The sequence below is a fragment of the Suricata suricatta genome, chromosome 12, assembly GCF_006229205.1.
Source record: "Suricata suricatta isolate VVHF042 chromosome 12, meerkat_22Aug2017_6uvM2_HiC, whole genome shotgun sequence".
Taxonomy (NCBI): Eukaryota; Metazoa; Chordata; class Mammalia; order Carnivora; family Herpestidae; genus Suricata; species Suricata suricatta.
This window is the reverse complement of record NC_043711.1, coordinates 30,796,135-30,815,340: the sequence shown is the minus strand read 5'-3', so window position 1 is coordinate 30,815,340 and position 19,206 is coordinate 30,796,135. Positions and strand designations below refer to the sequence as shown.

Sequence of the window (19,206 nt, the reverse complement as noted above, 5' to 3'; positions counted from 1 at the left end):
CCATAACCACCTTCCTCCAGCCTTCCACCCCCTTTATCAAGCTGGCTGACGTTACTGGGAAAGGCATGTGCCTAAGGGGTAAGAGAGGCTTGTGGACGGGCAGGTATGACCAATGTGTCAATGTGCGCAGGGGTAAGATCATAGATGGTGAAGGCCCCTGTGCATTCCAACTGGAAAAGGAAAGAGAGAAACTTAACCCTTCAGACCAAACACAGCCTAACATATCAGCTGCTGGTTTGAGGCACGTGGACCGGGCACACCACTCGAGCATCCCAGAAGGGGGATGCCTGACCCAGATTCACCTTGCAAACTGTCATGAGTACATTCTCGCCTCTCTTGGTGGCAGTTTTTAATAAACACATTATAGATGTATAACCGGCAGAGATGTGCAGGAATCATAAGCTGCAGCTCAATGAATTATTCCACTTGTGGTGGCATTTCCCAAGTCAAGCACTCGACCACAACCGGACTCCAGAAACTCCTTCATGCCCTTTCCAGTCTCTGCTCCTCCTTCAGCCCCAAAGCAAGCACTGTCCTAACTTCAAACGGTGTGGATTCGCTCGCGGTGGTTTTTAAATTGAAGCAAATGGAATCATACTATTTGTATTCTTTTGTGTCTGGTATCTTTCACTTTATGAGATCCATCCTTGGTATTGCGCATAGCAGTAATTCTTCTGTATACAATAGGAAATTATCCAGTAATGAAAAAGGATTTTTTGAATTGGGGCCACTGGTTCAAAGCTCAAATGTGTGGATGGTTCTTTACTTCTCTCTTTGCCTCTTGTCTCTCAATCGATTAACAGCCTTGTGGCCATATTCATTGTACTCTTTCTACTCACAAAAATAAAAGGCAAGAAGTCATAGTTCTCAAGTGGCTGCTGTGTGACCTTGAGCAAATCCTGTTACACACTTGAAAAACTTGCATATCAATGCCTAGCTGTTTCATTTATGACAACATTCATAAGATTACTTTCTAAGTGACAGATAAATGGTGAAAGACCATAAGAACATTCCATCTGATCTCACTGTGCCAGCACTAAGTGTGTATTCACCCACTAAATATTCACCGTCATCCTAATGAGCTAGAATCTAGTCTTATTCCCATTTTACAGATGAGAGAACTGAGGCACAAAGCAGGCCAGAGTTTTGCCCAAGGAGACATAGCTCTAGGAGACAGAGCTGGAAGGTGAACTTCAAAGCTGATGCTCTTCTCCACTCCCCTCTGCTGCGCTCAGGTGCTTTATTAAACCTGCCCACAAGCATGGGAAGGACACTTTCAAAGCCAAGGTGGCCTGGAAGAACCTCTCTCTGGTTCCTCTTTGCCTCCCTGGCCTCGCCCCCACCCCTACCACTCATCTGGCTCACTCTATCCTCTGTTCCAGTCACACTGCCCTTTGTCACTTCTTAGAGCACTAGGAACTTTTTCCTGGAGCGCCTTCCCCACTATTGGTGTGGCTGGCTCCTTCAGACCTTTAACAGAGCATGAATGGCGGACGGGTGTGGGAGGTGGGGAGACACAGAATCTGAAGCAGACTCCAGGCTCTGAGCTGTCAGCACAGAGCCTGATGGGGGGCTTGAACCCCAACCAGCATGATCATGACCTAAGCCAAAGTCAGACTTTTAACCAACTGAGCCACCCAGGCGCCCATAGGTCCTTTAGGTATTAGGATAGTTATCACCCACCATCGCAGGGTTCTTTGCCAGCACTCTGTTTAGGGAGAGCTAAACTTTGGCCCAATGTTGCGTTTCCTCCCTCCTGTGATTATTCTCTCTGATGGCTGTACTGATGCACTGATTGAGCTATTGTTCTTCCCTTTGAGGTGTCACCAGAAATGGCCATGTTCACAGAGCCTGACAGTGTTAGGACTTCATCTAGAATCTTTGAAGAAACCAACTGGGTCTCCAAGTCCCTGGCTGACGCTCCCTACCATCAGAGAGCCATTGAGCTTCTGGCCCGTGTAGTCCAGGGTCTCCTGAGCATAGACTCCAGTGTGGTCTGCCTGTTGCCTTGGTTAAATGGGTTCTGGAAAGCAGCATGGAGTCAGTGTGAGCCCAGAGCAAACTCTGGCAAACAGTCTTCACCTGGTTTGAATTTCTTATGCATCCTTTCAGTTAGCAAAAGGCTTTGTGGCTACACAACCACAGTCCCCCACGGGACTGAAAAGGAGTTAAAATTGACCCCACATGTTTCCAAAAATGTCACTTCCTGGTCTCTCCCTTCACTACCTTTTGCACATTGGTCTTTATTGGGTAGTTAATGAACAGTTCCTCAGGTAGAAGGTAAGGGACCTCCAGTCGAATAAGAGTTTTGATCTCGACCAGGCTCTTCCTTTCAACTGTCCTGGCTCTGCAAGAAGAGAGATTTTTTTAGTCCTGTTGTGACACTCGTCACTTCTCAGCCACTGTGGCTCAAAGGCAAGTCTCTGGAATGAATGCTGCTAAAAACCACCGCCTCTGTCGTTGGGGACACCAGAATCGGTTGTGGCCGCCTTTGGAACCAGCTGGTTGTAAAGCAGCTGTTCTTTACTGGGGGCCAGTCCCACTGAGTGGTCAGGGGTGGGGAAATGGCCCTTCCCTCAAGGGAGAGCGAGGCGGGCCGTGGGGAGGTGTGACGTCAGAAGCGTGCATCTCTCCCCCCAGTCCGCCTCAGCCTCCCTCTCAGCAGCAGCTGCCTGAAGGAAAGTGGTTTTTTTTCGTCTGCCAGCACTTTTCCTGGAACCACAGGAGCAGATGGTAGACACATGACTCGTAAGCACTCATGGCCAGCTCGTCACTTGGGACCCACTCGACAGGCTGGTGACCAGAGTAAGGAAGTAAGAGGGCTGCATCAAGGGCTTGGGATTTGAAAAGGCTCATATGAGGGAGGGAAAAACAAGACCATGAAGATCTTAACCACAGGGAACTCTTGAAACCCACCGAGGGAGAGACAGACTGTCAGGAGTGGGTTTGTGGAGGGGAGTTTGGAGAGCAAACAACTTTGCAGTCCGCCGACTGGGGAGACATACCAGCCCCAACCACCCCCATCATTCTCTAGAAAGAGAGCAAGTCCACCCTGTCTGGTGGTCAGGCTCATGTGTGCAGTGTGGGGTGGACCAGGATTCACTCCGTTTCACTAGATCGCGAACAGAGTGCTGCTTAGCCTGTGGTCAGCAGTCACTCCAGGATCGCAACTGTTTGCGCAGCGGTCCTCAGCCTGGCCCGTGTCACTCCCAGGGGACTGGGCAATGTCCTGTGAGTTGTCACGACTGGAGGGGTGTGCTCCAGGCGTCTAGTGAGGGAAAGCAGGGATGATGCACACACCCGAAAATGCACACAGCAGCCCCCAGACAGAAAATGCATCCTGCCCAAGATGCTAATAGTTCCAAAGTTGAGAAACCATGAATCAGTGTCTCTAAGGGTGTAGGGTTTCCTAGGTAGAACCACCTTTAGTTGCAAAGACGATTGTCCTTAAAGCTCGGTCACAACTCTGGCCACAGCATCGCTCTAACCCTCATGGGCATGTGAATCACCAGTGCCTCTGGTGCAAATGCAGGTTGGGATTCCGCCAGTGTGGTTAGGTGCCACCGCTGCTGGTCCCAGGGCATGCTGTCAGCAGCGAGGGCTCTCAAGTGTGTTCATAATCGCTCCCTTCCATTTTTTTTCCTTCTCCCTCTCTTTCTGTCCCCACCCCGCCACTTTCCCCGCCCTACTCTGTTCGAACATTCCATGCTCTGTCACTAAGGAACATTTGGTGGTGGTTAAACTCCACTGCCCAGATGACAGCTTCCCTCCAGCTGTTGCCAATTTGAAATTCTGAGTGTTGATAAAATCAATTGACTTAGTTGGAAAAAGGACCCCAAGGGACCCGATCAAACTTACCCCCACACACTTGAACCAACTTGTACCTCAAAGACATTTCTCAGCATGCTCTGATAGACCATGTACAGCACATGACTTTGGGGATGCTTAGGCTTGGTACAGCTTCACAGCACATTCGCCTTTTAAACCAGAGGTGACAAACTCTGTCTCTAGAAAAAACCAAATGATAAATATTTTAGGCTTTGTAGGTTGTACAGTCTGTCGTGATTACTCACTCCTGCCATTGAAGTGAGAAAGCAGCCCTAGACAATATGCAAATAAGTGGCTGTGGCTGTGTTCCAATAAAACTTTATTTATAAAAACAAACAGTGAGCTGGATTTGGCCCATGGTCTCCATGTTGCAAACCCCTATTCCAAACAATTCCTATTCATGTCTCTGCTTCAGAAAAAAAAAAAAAAAAGAGTCATGCGGGGAAAACCTTACTGAAAGTGTGAGTCATAAATGTCTATAGGGCTAAGGTGAGTAGTTACTCTTTCTTTTATTGCAAAAAAATTGAACTGTAAAATGAAATGCATTAAGATGGCAGAAACAACAATGTCTTCCTATGCCAATTTCTTTGGGGGTGGGGGGAAGAATAGGACTAGAAAGGGCAACAAATAAGGGACCAAAAGATGTACCAAAGGGCTACCCTTAACTTGAAGTCTGCATGATCTTCTCTTTGGGCTTGAGCACTTATCCTCTGCTCTCAGAATAAATGGAGAGATGGAACACCACCAAGATTGCCTTTCTCTTCCATCAGAACTAGGGCATTCTTTGGAGGTATTGATTTTTCTCGCTGTCCCTGGCTTCTGTGAGACCTTATATTTGCAGTGAGGGGATATTGCTCAGCCGGAAATGCAGGTGTCGCTTAGAGCACCCCGGCTGTAGCTTCATGCTGACGGTTTAACCACAGAGAATCACAGGCTGAATTCAACATGGGTCTCTCCTTGTTGGGGCAAGGGCCTTGGGTGTTCAGGGAAAACTGCAGCCCCTGGGCATTGGTGTTGCTCCTGGCCACACAGATCACTGGGATCAGGGTAAGTTGAGGCTATGTAGCACTTCTTACGAATCCTGCATTATTTGGAGAGGAAAAAATCCTCTCTATTCATGAAACAGTTCCGCTGGAGAGGAGAATGACTTAACATCCATACCCCATGCTGTCAGATGGGATTCTTCAGCCAGGCTCTCCAGAATGTGTTGGGCCTCTGTGATCACCCTGGTGTCAAATGTAGGGTCAGACTCCAAGGGCTCCCTGGGGAATTAGTTAGCGGTCTCTGCCTCTGGCCCCCCACCTCGCCTGCAAGCATGCGCGTACAACACATCAGGGCTCAGGCAGCCAGAATAGTAAAGTGGGTCTATTGCAGCCAGAGAGAGTGACATTTGGAGCTCCATTGGGTTGGGTTGTGTCTATATGCATGCTCTGTTGCTGAAGTGTCCTGTTGCACAAATGGAAGAAAGAGTTGAATTTCATCTGTGTGGAGAAGCCGTCCGCAGCTGCAGTTGGGAGGCACAAATTATCTGAACAGCAGCTCATCTTCAGGGACCCCCACTGTGTGGCCTGTGTGGGTCATCATTGTTCTCAGATTGATTCAGGCATATGATCACGCCTTCAAGTATTTGTCTACCTTAGCAGGTGGCTGAGCATAAAATTCTTGGGGCCTGCTTCCTTTCACTAGGGAGTTTGGGGTCTTTCTTAATACTTTCTTCCAGCATACAAAATACCAGGATATGAGGTGGTAAGATGAGGGCTGGCAAACAGGAGTCCATTCCTGCCATCTTGGAGGTCATAGACTAGCCCAGGAGTTGAAGATCAAATAAAAACAATGTACATTTACTAAACTTGTGATGAGTCTTAACAAGGAAAAGTACTTTTCTCCTCATCTAATGTCACTACAACTTCCAAACTCAGATGGTGGTGTTATACCCATTTTGGAGATGTGTCTCTAGAGGTTCAAAGGTTGCCCCCACCCCCAAGTCATCCAGCCAGGAAGTGGCTCTCCAGTTCAGCTCAGGAGCATTTCTCAAGTTGAAGTGTGATCTGTATTGTCTTGGAGACATGGAGGCCAGTTATTTTAACACATCTCACAAGCTGGGATTAATAAACCCAAACATTTTGTGCAGATCGAGGAGCTAATTATAAACCACACGTTCTTCAACTTTAAAATTGGAGAACCCCACAGATGGTGGGCTGCATAATGAAGCATCACAGACAATGAGATTGACAGGTGTGTCTGCATGTTTCTGTTCCTGATGGTTGGCATCCCACCCATCTGAGTTACAGTTGGCCGTTCTTTAAGTCCTGGCCCACTCCAGGTTAGAGGGTAGCTACTTTTTCCTGGCCGGTGGCGTGAGGATTCATTGACCTCAATTCCACAAATATTGATTAAGCACCAATGAGGCGCACTCCTCCTTCTAGGGGAGTCCAGTGAACAGGGAGACACGATGCCTGTTCCCAGGCGACAGCCATTCAACTGCAAACATAGGAATGAACTTAAGAAAATAAGTCAGGGTGGGAACCTTAAAAGTCAAGGCTACAGAGTGACTGGTTGTTGGAGGGGACAACCTGCAGCTTTAGGAAGAGCAGTGCGGGCAGGTACCTCTGAAGAGCTGCCATTTATGAGAGGGCCTTAACAATCAGGAGAAGTCAGTGCAGAGGGGAGAGTTTTCCAAAGGAGGCCTCAGTGGGCTTGCTGGAAGGTGTCTGAGAACAGCTGAAGCCAAGAAAGCTGGGAAGAGAGTTTAGTGGGTGATCTCGGAGAGCCCCGAGGGCCCTGAGGTCTGTCGAAGGACTCTGGATTTTGCCTATCATGAAATTAACCACAGAGACGTCCTGTTGAGAGGCAAGTACGTGATGAGTGCTCATCTGTGGACAACATTGGCCATTCTGTTCACGTCCTGCATACAGGGAGACCCTGGAGAAAAATCTAAGTTCATCAACATGAAGCTTTATTAATATATAAGTAAGTGTTTTAATAATGTCTACAGTGAGCAGGTAGCATTTCCAATCCCTTTCCCACGTCCGTGAGAGAATAGTTTATGATTGGGGTAAGTGATAGTAGGCTATGAGTTGAGCAGTGGGACCCTCCTGTACTTGACAGAGCGTTCTTTGCTAAGGGGGGTCGAGGTGGTTAAGGATATCCTGAGATAGCCCGGGACACAGAAGGACAACACGAGAGGGTGAGGTCACCTCCCAGTGGTAACTGAAACCACTTTCCTCACATTAACCTCCGTATGGAAATAAGAATCTGTTCACACGCAGGATATTCTCAGAAATACTTGACTTGGAGACTTACAAAAGACAGAGTCAGGAAAACAGCTTGTTTTGGAATTTGTGATATCTGGTACCTCGTTGATGCCAGCCCTGATTCCATGCAAGGGTTTGAGGAGGAAGCCCAGCAAAGATGCTTGTGCCCACGTATGCATAGCCTTTGTTTCTCCCTGTGATTGTTGAAGAATTTTTTTCCTTCCCTACTGCATGGAGTTCATCTGCTCCGACGACTCATTCATCATCCTTGGTTGCTGTCCTGTCCTCTCTGCCTTCAGTTTGGGGCAGTTCTGGAAGTGATTAGGCTGTTGTAAATCAGCTTTTATGAAGTGTGTGTCAGAGATAAGCAGCAGGGAAAACGGGAGTTAAAGAACTCCTCCCCTCTTGCCCTGACAATTACCCCAGTAACGGAATTAAAAAATATATATGACTGGAAAGTATGGTGGTTGGCAGAATATTTTCTCTGCAGGCATATCTAGCATTTAAATTTGGCTCTTTAATGCGAGCACTGTTTCATTTTCATGCCATTTTATTGGGGTATAACTTACCTAAGGTAAAGCAAACCAAATATTACAACCACAACTCAAGGAACTTTTCTGGGTGTGTTCTTCTATAACCACCACCCAGATCTAGATAGAGAACATCTCCACACCCTCCAAGTTTCCTTTATGTCCCTTCCCTCTGTCCTGATCTCTGTCACCATAGACAGCCTCAGGCTGCTCTTAAACTTTACATAAATGGGATCACACAGCCCGTACTCTTTTCTGTCTACCAGCATTTTCTTTGCCATAGCCATCCCTGTTGCTGGGTGTAGTCATTCATTGTCACTCATGTGAGATTCCATCAGATCGTGGTTTCTCAGCTGTGCCATTGCTGATATCTGGAGCTGGGTACGTTTTGGTTGTGGGGACTATGCTGTGTCTGTAGGATGTTTAGCAACATCTCTCTGGCCTTTGCCCACTCGATGCCAGTAGCATACACCACCCCCTCCCCCTCCCCCCAGCCCCAGTAATTCCCTGGGCATTGAAAACCATTACATCATATACTACACATTCCAGGAGATTTTTTTTTTAGTGTGTATTTATTTTTGAGAGAGAAAAAAAGAGCATGAATCAGGGAGGGGCAGAGAGAGAGAAGGAGACACAGATTCACAGATTAGAAGCTGACTTCAGGTTCTGAGCTGTCAGCACACAGCCCAGCACGGGGCTCAAACTCATGAACAGCGAGATGATGCAAGCCGTGGTCAGACGCTTAACCGACTCAGCCACCCAGGCAACCCAGGAGATTTTTTATTTAGCATTAATTTCACACTTACTGAAAAGTTGCAGAAATGAAACAAATAGCCAGAATGTACTCTTTACCTAGATTCACGTATGATTCACAATTTACCCCTTTCATTTTATCATTGCTTCTCTCTTCCTCACACATATGCACTCACGCAATTTATTTCTGAACTATTTGAGAGGAAATTGCATCCACCTCAGCCATTTACTACAATTAACTTCCATGTGTATTTCCCAAGAGGAAGGATCTTCTCCCACATTATCATAATTATCACTGTTACCAAAATTACCACAGCAAATTTAGCATATTTATTAATTGCCCCTGTCCCAATTTTTGTCACTTTTTCCACAGTTATCCTTTATAACATTCTCACTACAGAATAGGTTCTGGTCCAGGATCATGTATTCTATACCACTGCCCTGGTTCCTTAGTGTTCTTCAGTGTAGAATATTCCTTCAGACTTTTATGATACTGAAAAAAATGATTTAAAATATAGTCCCATTTTTTCTTAATAGAACTTCTCTCATTTGGGAGTTTCCCTAATGTTTCCTTCTGTCCTCAAAACTGTCCTAATGTTTCCAGTATCTGTCCTCCTGGCTAGAACACTGCACGAAGGGTAGTGTGGACTTCTTAGGACATACACTGGGCGGCACACCATATCCATTTCCCCTCATTGGTGAGGGCAAGTTTGATCTCCTGGTCAAAGTGCTGTCCGATTTCTCCATCATGTAGCTACTAAATTTTGCCTTACAGTTAATAAGTACATGGAAAAACACTTAACGCCATGCAAATACCCTGCTTCCTCATTAGATTTCACCCCCTAACTTGAGCATGTTTTGACTCTCGCGAGAAATCCATCATTATCTACAATGGTTACAGAATGATGATCTTCCAAGTTACTCACCGCTTCCTCTGCACTCATTCTGCTCAGCTTTCTGCTGCAGACAAGAGCCTGCTCTTCTTGCCCATTTATTGATTGATGGGTTTATCTCCTATCAATATGGACTCATGATTTCCTTTTTTTCAGTGGTTTATGAATCACTACTGTTTTAAACGATTTGACCCTCAAGTTGCTAAGCTTTGGCTAGTGGGAGCCCCTTGACGTTGTGCCTGATGCTCCTCTGGCAAGCCTCCATCATTTTCCAGGGCACCTGGGTGACTCAGTCAGCTACGTATCTGACTCTTGGTTTTGGCTCAGGTCACAATCTCACGGTTTCGTGAGTTCGAGACCCAGGTCAGGCTGCCCCTCCCTGACTCGTGCCGTCTCTGTCTCTCTCAAAATAAACTTGGAAAAAAAAAATAGGCACCTTCATCATTTTTCATTTGTAACACTTACTTTCTGGCATAACAAGATGTTCTAGGCTCATATCTTCGCTTCTCCTGTCCTGGAATCGGCCAACTCTCCAGAGTCCTACTTCCTTTTAAGGGAGAGAATGGTAGAAAATACCACCATTTATTTATCCCTTTTCCTACTAATTGATATCTGAGTTGTTTCTAGTTCTAGGCTATTTATAAAATATTCTCCGAATTCTTTTCATATGTTTTCTTAGACCTATAAACTTACTTCTATTTGGTATATAATCAGGAGAAGCAACGGGAAGTCATATAATCTCCACTCTGTACACTCAACAGAAATAACACATAAGTACACACACACACACACAAATGGACACAGATATTCAAAACAGCTTTGTTGATAATTCGTGTGTGTGTGTTTAGCTTAAATAGATACTGCTAAGTAGTTTTTCAAAGTGTTCATACTGTTAGTTTTGTCAGGGACATGGAGGCTATTGGCCCCAGCAGATAGGGAAGAATAATCAGTGGCAAGCATCATAATGGGATGTTGCAATCCAATGACATGTTTTCCAGCAATAGCAGAACTGCTCACCTTCCAACAGATGAGTGGAAACTGGTGAAATTTTACCACTTGGTCTGTTCTTTTTTTTTTTTAATGTTTATTTATTTTTGAGACAGAGACAAAGTGTGAGCGGGGAGGGGTGGAGAGAAAGGAAGATACAGAATCTGAAACGGGCTCAAGGCCCTGAGCTGTCAGCACAGAACCCGACTGGGGGGCTCGAACCCACAAACCATGAGATCATGACGTGAAGTCAGGTGCCCAACCACCTGAGCCACCCAGGCGCTGCCACCTGGTCTGTTCTTAAGCTTCTCTTTGGAGAGTGCTGCTTTAGGGTGGGCACGATGGAGGTTACTCAAGTCAAAAATCTCCCATTACCTGCAAAACGGTTTTTATCTCAGTGGTGCCAGCGACGGCGCTTAGGAACTGCATGTAGGGCCATTGCTAGGGGTACCCACTGTTTTCACAAACATTAGAGTCACGGTGTTGTTTTAAAAGTGCCTCCCCAGGGGAAGAAGGGGTGTCCCAGGGTCCCATTCACATCTTCTGACTGTTAGGGGCCCATTTCAAACCCTTGAATAGTCATTCCTGAAACAGCTTGAGAGCGTAACTATCCCTCTGTGTACACCCAGGAGTCACTTAGTGTTCCAGACCTTTGAGATAGGGGGCTTAGGGACAGTGGGCACAGCGGGAGGCTGCTAGAGGCTAACAGGAAAGTGAGTTGGCCTGGTACCACGGGACTGGATTTGAGGCTCCCTGTCGGTAGGAACTGCTTGGGCATGGCCCAGCCTCTGCAGCTGAAATACCTGCCCTGTGCACTTACAGCACAGCATTAGATCAAAGAGGAATCTAAAGCACTTTGTAAAGTGAAATTCTCAACACAGGAAGCATCCCGCCTAAGAGACATAGTGGACCCTTAGTAACTTCGAGAAGCCTTTGTAGGAATTAGTCACTAGTAAAATGCAGCTCTCTGGATGCATCTTCACCAGGTGCCGTCTCTGGGTGGACACTACCCCGCTGTGGAATGGGGAAGGCGATCCCAGGTAGATGATGGTTCAAATGCACTGGCCTGCACATTCGTATTAACCTCCATGGTTCTCTCTTCTCCCCCCGCCCCCAGGCCTGTCCGCCGATGGTGGCGCCAAGCGCCAGGAGCACCTGTCCCGGTTTTCCATGCCTGACCTCAGCAAAGACTCCGGCATGAACGTCTCGGAGAAGCTGAGCAACATGGGCACGCTGAACTCGTCCATGCAGTTCCGGAGCGCAGAGTCAGTCCGCAGCCTGCTCTCTGCCCAGCAGTACCAGGAGATGGAGGGAAACCTGCACCAGCTCGGCAACCCCATCGGGTACAGAGACCTGCAGTCCCACGGAAGGATGCATCACAGCTTTGATTTCGACGGAGGGATGGCAGGCAGCAAGCTGCCAGGGCAGGACGGCATTCGGATCCAGCCCATGAGCGAGCGCACGCGGAGGAGAAGCGTGTCCCGCGATGACAATCGTCGCTTCCGCCCTCACCGGTCCAGGCGCTCCCGGCGCTCCCGCTCCGACAACGCCCTGCACCTGGCCAGCGAGCGAGAAGCCATCTCCCGGTTAAAAGAAAGGCCCCCGCTCCGAGCCAGGGAGGACTATGACCAGTTCATGCGTCAGCGGAGCTTTCAGGAGAGCCTGGGCCAAGGGTCCCGCCGAGACCTGTACGGCCAGTGCCCGAGAACGGTGTCGGACCTGGCTCTGCAGAATGCATTTGGGGAGCGATGGGGACCCTACTTCGCCGAGTACGATTGGTGTTCAACCTGCTCCTCCTCTTCAGAGTCTGACAACGAGGGCTATTTCCTAGGAGAACCAATCCCCCAGCCGGCCCGCCTGCGATATGTCACAAGCGATGAGCTGTTGCACAAATACAGCAATTATGGCCTCCCCAAGTCTTCCACGTTAGGGGGCCGGGGACAGTTGCACAGCAGGAAAAGACAAAAGAGCAAAAATTGTATCATTTCTTAATACGATTGGGGTCAGGGGATGGGGGAAGATGGGAGCTAAGAATGTAAATTCAGAAACTTGCACTGTTTTGAATTTGAAAGCGCTTTTGGGGGGTGGTTGCTGGAGGAGAAGAGGGAAATGCTGGCAGTTGATGGATCGAGGCAAGGTTATAGACTGACTCAATAGGTAGTCACAGTTCTTGGCATGTTGAATATTATTTGCACATTTCACTTTGGAAACGCTCTATCTAGACTCTGTGGAGGCCAGAGTTGGTCACCTCTTTCCCGTCAGTCTGTGTTGAGTCGCCTTTCGCAAGATGACAAATTGTTCCCCGCTCGCTTATATCCTCTCTGGCTCTCTTACTTTTAGGACCCTTTTTCCAGTAAGTCATTTGTTTATTAGCCAGGACCCAAGACTAAGTTATTTACATGTCCATTGTAAATGCAATGTAAATGAGAGTTCTGATAAAATATTTTTGTATTTTGTAATATCAAAGGAATTTCTATATCGTAGGACTCTGTGACAACTTGCATGCTACACCCAGCATCGTCTTTGAGTAGTAGAGGTGGACCAGGACCACCCTTTTTTTTTTCTTTTTTCTATACAAATTTGTTACATGTCCGTGAGACCTTTTTCAAAGGAGTTGATTCAATTTGGCTTTTTGTGGCTTAAAAACAAATTAACTATGACACCCAAAGCATTTTATGCTCCATTCCATCTTCAGGAGAGACGTCCTTAAGTCTGCTCCCAACCTCGGTAGAATTTCTTTCTCTACAAAGTGATAGTAATTTGTATTAAAATCGCAAACGTAACTTTTGCCAATTAGAGAAACCAACCAGTGTCAGTAAAGTCCCGTGAGAAACGCCATCCCTGCTGGGAACACTGAAGTTGCTTACTATTGCTCTGTCCATTGGGGACAGTGAAAGTGACTGTGAGTGGTGCCGTTGTGTGATGTCAGCATGACGTTGTTTTGAATGTGGCATTATTTTCTGGTGCTCATGTTTCCTGGATTATATTATCTGCTTTCCTTTACCAAGGCAGACAAAACAGCTGCCTTAGCCTGACAACCGGTTGTCCTCAGTGCAAACTTAAGCATTAGACATTAAGGGGCAGAAGGGTTCTGAGGAGCCCTGGGATGACGGGGTGTTGTAGATTGTATGCCATGAATGGAGAAGGAACAAGACACTTTGAAAGAGGAAAGTGGGTCAAGGGTAGAAACTGAAGGAATACGAAGGAAGGTCAGAGCATTGAACTCCTGGAAAGGAAGTAGAGTAGAGGTGACCACTACCTTAAATACCACCCCCCCAGCGCTTGCGGAAAGAATACAGTCTAACACACCCCGTAACCAGAGCGTCTGGGTTACCCAGGAAAGGGAGCTGCACAGGAGATTTCAGGGTAATGGCCTTGAAAACCATTGTTGAGAAGGAGATTTCCATTTTGAACTTTGGGGACTGTTGGTCAGACAGACAATGGGCTCAAAAGTGAGTTTGCTTAAAGAAGACATTTAACGGTTGTGTTGTTTATAGTAAAATAAAACTTCCTACCTTGCTTCGGTTCACGATGTAGCGCTTGCTTTTTGTTCCATTCTCCTCCTCCCTTTAATGGATTGTGGCGGTTGAAATCCATTGGAGGACCCACCTTTAGTGAGATGTACTGTTAATGTAGTACACGGCGTATCTCAGTGGCCATCTGCCATGGTGAGGTGAGCGTAGTCTCTTTTCAGTATAGTAGTTAATATTTTCTAGTATTTTTTTATGGAGAGAATGTGAAAAGTGGCTTTTCAGACACCATCCCAAATGGGTCTGGGGAATAGAAGGCTATAAAGGATGTGGAAATGGCGCTCCATTCAGGATGTATACAAATAATTTGCTTTTCAGGTATTAATATGACATTTGTCATTGTTGCTGATTTTTTAAAAAAGCAATGCAAATGTTGGTTGTGGCTGTTTTCCGCATGCTATCTTCATATCTAAATGCTTCATTAATTATCCAAGCCTCCGGAGAATTAACTCTATTACGTTTGTATAGTAAGTTTGTAAACTGCTTGGCAAAACTGATTAAGAAATAACGTGCAGCACCATGCTACTGAAGTGGCCGGTTTCTGGTAGAAATCGGGCGAGTCCAATTTGGAGTTTTGAGTTCCTTGATTGACGAGAATGAAAAGGCATTTTGGAAAAAGAAAGGAGAGACAAAAGTAGATCGCTTAACGTAGCAAACAGCTGAAAAATACTGTCTGTCCTCTGTGGCCTGGGATCCAATGAAAGAAATTCTCCCGGTAAAAGCTGCTTTCTAACTCCATCCTTTTCAGAGTACCTCTTACGTTCCCCAGTTGAGGCTTTAGCCAACTTCCGCAGAAAGAAGATGGCAGCCAGAAATCGACATGTAACCACATCCTGAGAAGGGATAGGAGGGATAAGGGATTTCAGGTCTAGCGGTGCAGGGCACGTCCAGCAGCCGAACTGGCCATGGCCTGAGATGTAGCAAGAGGCAGGCCTCAGGGTCACACGGTGTGTAAACAAGGTCACCTCCATGTGCTCCACCACTGCTCCCCGCCCCACATGTGGCCAAGCACCTTACAGAGAGTGCCCATGAGGACTGTTAATTGTCACAAAGATGACGAGACCTCCAAGTGAATGCCCTGGGGAGAGCAGGATGTCCTTGAATTAGGAATTCCACCCATTTGTGATAACTTAAACATAATGTCACAGAACCCTCTTCCCAAACACTCAGTGCATTCTTTTCTGAGGCAAGAACTGAGGGTCCTTACCAGATCCCTCCATTATAACCATGAGCTCTTCTTGGTCAAGTTTTGCCTGTGAGTAGGGCTTGCACTCACCTCTTCCTAGATCATCATTTTATCCTAAGTAGACTGTTCTAGAAGAGTAATCTCTCTTTTCCTAGTTTCCTCTCTTCTCTAATGCCTTGGGTTGGTTTGTTTTTTCTACCTCTCTTCATACTGATCTCCTTGTCTTTTGCTTAAAACCACAACTTTGGAGTCAAGTCCATTTCTTATCGCTGCTCTTTCCCAGGAAGAAGTAGCCATTGACAGTTTCCTGAATGGCTCTGCCAATATATACAACTCTTGATACTGTGAACAGGTTTCTTAGCAGGCTGGTGGCATTGAGTGTGGCATTCAGGTACCCCCTTCCTTCTGTCATTTAGTTCTGGGATCTCTACCAAGCGTGAAGGTGAATGAGGTGAAGGAAATCAGAACCATGCTTCCTGGCCATGCGCAGGTTCAAGGCAGGTAGAATTCCTAGCACTGGTTGGTTGATGCCATCATTTCACATTCACCTACTTATCTCTAGTCGTTCTTTTCTGCCCTCGGCAAGCCCAGTGAAAAGCAATTTTGTATTTCCTATTTCCAGTAAGGGACCTTGAGACAGGTCCTCCTCATCTTCTTTTCCGATTCCATAGGATTTTCTCGCACTACAACAAATAATATTTCCTTCCCCTCCTGCAGTGACTTTCTGCTTCTTGGGTGCCACTTGCCATTGCCAAGCTCAAGTGCAGCCGGTGATGACCTCTAGGCAGCACATGTGGTGCCTGGGCAGGTATGACTGAGGTGTCCCTGATGCTTCCCCGGAGAGTGTGGAAACAGCCTCAGAAATCTTTGTGACCCTCCAACCAGCCAGGATCAGTTGATCAGAACTGAGGTCATTTGATAACAAATCTGATCTGTGAATCGATTTTTATTCATCTTTCCATCTTTCACCATTGGCCCCCAAACAGTAAAGCCAGCCATTTAGGAAGTGTTGTTCCTAAGTCACTGCTGATGCTAAAAGTGGAGGCTGGCTTCTTTAAGCAAAACAAAGACAAGTCTCTTTGGCCTCCTTTTTCATTGCAGTGTTCATGGCCAATTATTACAGGCAGCCTTCTGTTCATCCCCTTGCTGAGGTGAGATAAGAGAGGCCATCTCATTCTTTGTCTAATCCCACCTTCTAACAAGAAATAACACAAGCATTTCAATTCCAAGGAGAAGTGCTCTTTGCATATCTCTATCTAACAGAAACCAGATGCCGATGCCTAAGAAGGAGGATCTGACTATGACAAAGGAAAGTGGAAAATGAACCCGGTTATCTGTCTGTTTCAAGCCAGAAGAGTTGCTGTTAGCAACTGTTTAGCACCTTTAGGGCTTTGAAAGGGACCCTACGGACAGCCTTCCGGCTGCAGGGCTCAGCTAAGCCTCTTCTCCTGATTTGGAAGGCAGATTGCCACCTTTTGAGGTACATCTCCGGAAGCACCGGGGAGGTAGAAATGAGAGCGTTGCCTCGCCTCCAGTGCTTGGTCCCTTGGGGGCCTCAGCAGACACCAGAGCCGGTTTGTCTGACCACTTGGAAGCAGTCGTCAAGGTTAGGACCAAGAAACGATTGGATTCCTTTTTCACTTTCTCATAATAGTCGCCCAGTCGACACAAGACTGCCATAAACCATGACTCACCATTGAGAGCTATACTCTTTTATAAGCTTACTTCCTGCTGACAAAACTAGCTTTCCCCGGGGGAAATTAAGAAAAGGAGGGAGGAAAGTCATGTAGCATAGGAAAACATTTCTGGTGATTTAGGATAGAAAAAATTGCTCTATCCTGAGACTTTTCAGAGACATCCCTTCCCCCTTTTGGGCACGTGGCCATTCACATTCAATAGGTTACACTGACCAACCTTTTGAAAATTTTTTGGAGAGAGTTACCCACCGGTAAGGTTTGTTCTCCAGCCTCTCTAGTCAATATTCCTGTGTTTCCACAAAGCATTGTGATTCCATCATGGACCCTGACTTACCATTCTAAGGTCTACAAGTCCTTCGTTTCCTTAGCAAATTAGGACTTCGGCAGTTTTCCTTCTAAACACATTCTTTCCTGTACAGGATTGCGTTGCCCATCTCCTGCTTTAACTCCAAGTGCATCAGCAAACTTCAGAGGGTCTGAGAAGGTGAGGCAGGCCAGACTCCGTGTTGTGTGTCGAATGTCAAGGTATTTGTTAAGAAGGTCTGCGACAGGCCTTTGGTGTGGGCTCTCCCAGAGACTGTTGTGAACGCTTTGCTTGAGATCCGTGCCCTGTAAAATGGATATGTTTTACTGATGTCTGTAATACATTTGTAAACTTCCAATAAAATTTGAATAAAAGAAATGTTGCCGTTCTTAGCCCTCCCTCCCTTTCCAGGTTTTTTTGAAATCTCTGCCTTGCAGTATCTCAACAAAGAAGACAGAGGCTGCACGTGTCGGGGTAAGATTTACTGTGGAGGATGAACCTGATAGTGTAAATCGGGATTTTTCAACTTCAGCGCTATCAACAGTTAGGATCAGTTCATTCTTTGTGGCGGACCTGGGCCTCGTAGGATGTTTGGCAGTATTGCTGACCTCTCTACGCTCTAAATGCCCGTGGCACGCCCCCTGTTCCGAGTTGTGACAACAAAAAAGGTCTTCATGCATCACACCTGTAGGATGGCGGCTATCAAGAAAAAATAAACAGGTGTGGGTGAGGATGTGAAGAAATTGGAAACCTTGTATACTGTGAGTGAGAAAGTAAGATGGTGTGTCCTCTGTGGAAAACGGTACAGTACAGCAGTTTCTCAAAAATTTAGACATAAAACTACCATATGACCCAGGAATTCTACTTGCAGGCTGATACCCAAAAGAATTACAAGCATGGCCTCAGAGAGACAGGAGCGCCCCCGTGTTCATAGTGGCATTATTCGCAATAGCTAAAAGGTGGAAGTGACCCAAATGTCCATCAGTGGATAAATGGATGAATGAGATGCGGTGTAGACATACAGGGCCATGTCATTCAGTCTTAAAAAGAAGAAAATCCTGTCACACATTACAACATAGATGAACCTAGAGGACATCCTCCAGAGTGAAATAAACCAGTCACAAAAGACAATTCCTGATTCCACCGACATGAGACACCGGGGATAGTCAGATTCCTGGAGATGAAAAATAGAATGGGAGTTTCCAAGGAGCTTAGGAGAGAGGAGAATTGGAAGTTATTCAATGGGTATAGAGTTCCAGTTTTTCAAGATGAAAAACCTGGCAATTGTTTGCACAACAATGTAAACGTACCTAATACTACCGAACTCTGCACTTTGGCTCAGTTGGTTAAGTGTCTGACTTCAGCTCAGGTCATGGTCTCCAGGTTCATGAGTTCGAGGTCTGTGTCAGGGTCTGCGGTAACAGTGCAGAACCTGCTTGGGATTCTCTCTCTCTACCCCTCTACCACTTGTGCCTTCTGTCTCTCTCCCTCTCTCTCTCTCAAAATAAATAAGCTTAAAAAAATACATGAAGGATGAATCCTGAATGGCAGCTTCCACACCTTTTATTTTGCTCCCCTTTGGGAGTTTAATCCCATTTCCACCACTTGTTAGTTGTGTCATCTCAGAAAATGTGCATGTCCACCTTGAGCCTCAGTTTTTACTAATGGGGGAGTAATGGAGTTGAGTGAGTTTACAGGAATAATGCATGTCAATCTCTTAGTGTAGTGTCTGCCACTAATAACAGCTCAAAACATTATCTGTTGCTGCCATTACTATCCATCATCATCATTTTCAACTCAAACAGAAAGAGTAGCAGAAAGTAGATACCACTGGTATCTGGGCCTCATTTATTTTATTTTCATGAAGCATTAAACAGCAGTTAGAGACATCCCAGGAAGGCCTGCACCTTTACCATATTTAAGAAGGGCCCGAAGTTTATTAAATGAAGCAAATCTCCTGGTCCTACTCGCTGACGTTCTGTCTGGTTCAGTGGATCTGGAGTCAAATCCAAAATCTGCTTTTTAAATAAGATCTTTCAAGTCACTCCAGTCCAGCAGGGTTAAGGACCACACATCATGAATCTCTGCCTTAGCCTGTGTCTATCTGATTGTTTTCTTCCAAAACAAACAAAAAACATGTCTGCCAGACCCACCCACTCCAGGAGAGTCTGATATCAACCCCACTGGTCAGGATGGAAAGATCTGAGTCTGGGGCTTAGAACACAATTTTGGAGGATTTGAGAT

At 46.3% G+C, this 19,206-nt stretch overlaps 1 protein-coding gene across 2 annotated transcripts in view; it reads left to right on the top strand.

The window, feature by feature from the left end:
* PRICKLE2 (prickle planar cell polarity protein 2) overlaps positions 1-17,354 on the top strand; it is a 327,787-nt gene extending 310,433 nt beyond the window's left edge. For both annotated transcript variants that reach the window (XM_029917658.1, XM_029917659.1), the window contains one exon: positions 11,363-17,354. In XM_029917658.1, coding sequence (XP_029773518.1) covers positions 11,363-12,237 — 875 coding nt within the window. In that variant the 3' untranslated portion in view covers positions 12,238-17,354. The remainder of the gene's footprint in view (positions 1-11,362) is intronic.
* Positions 17,355-19,206: the final 1,852 nt, after the last annotated feature.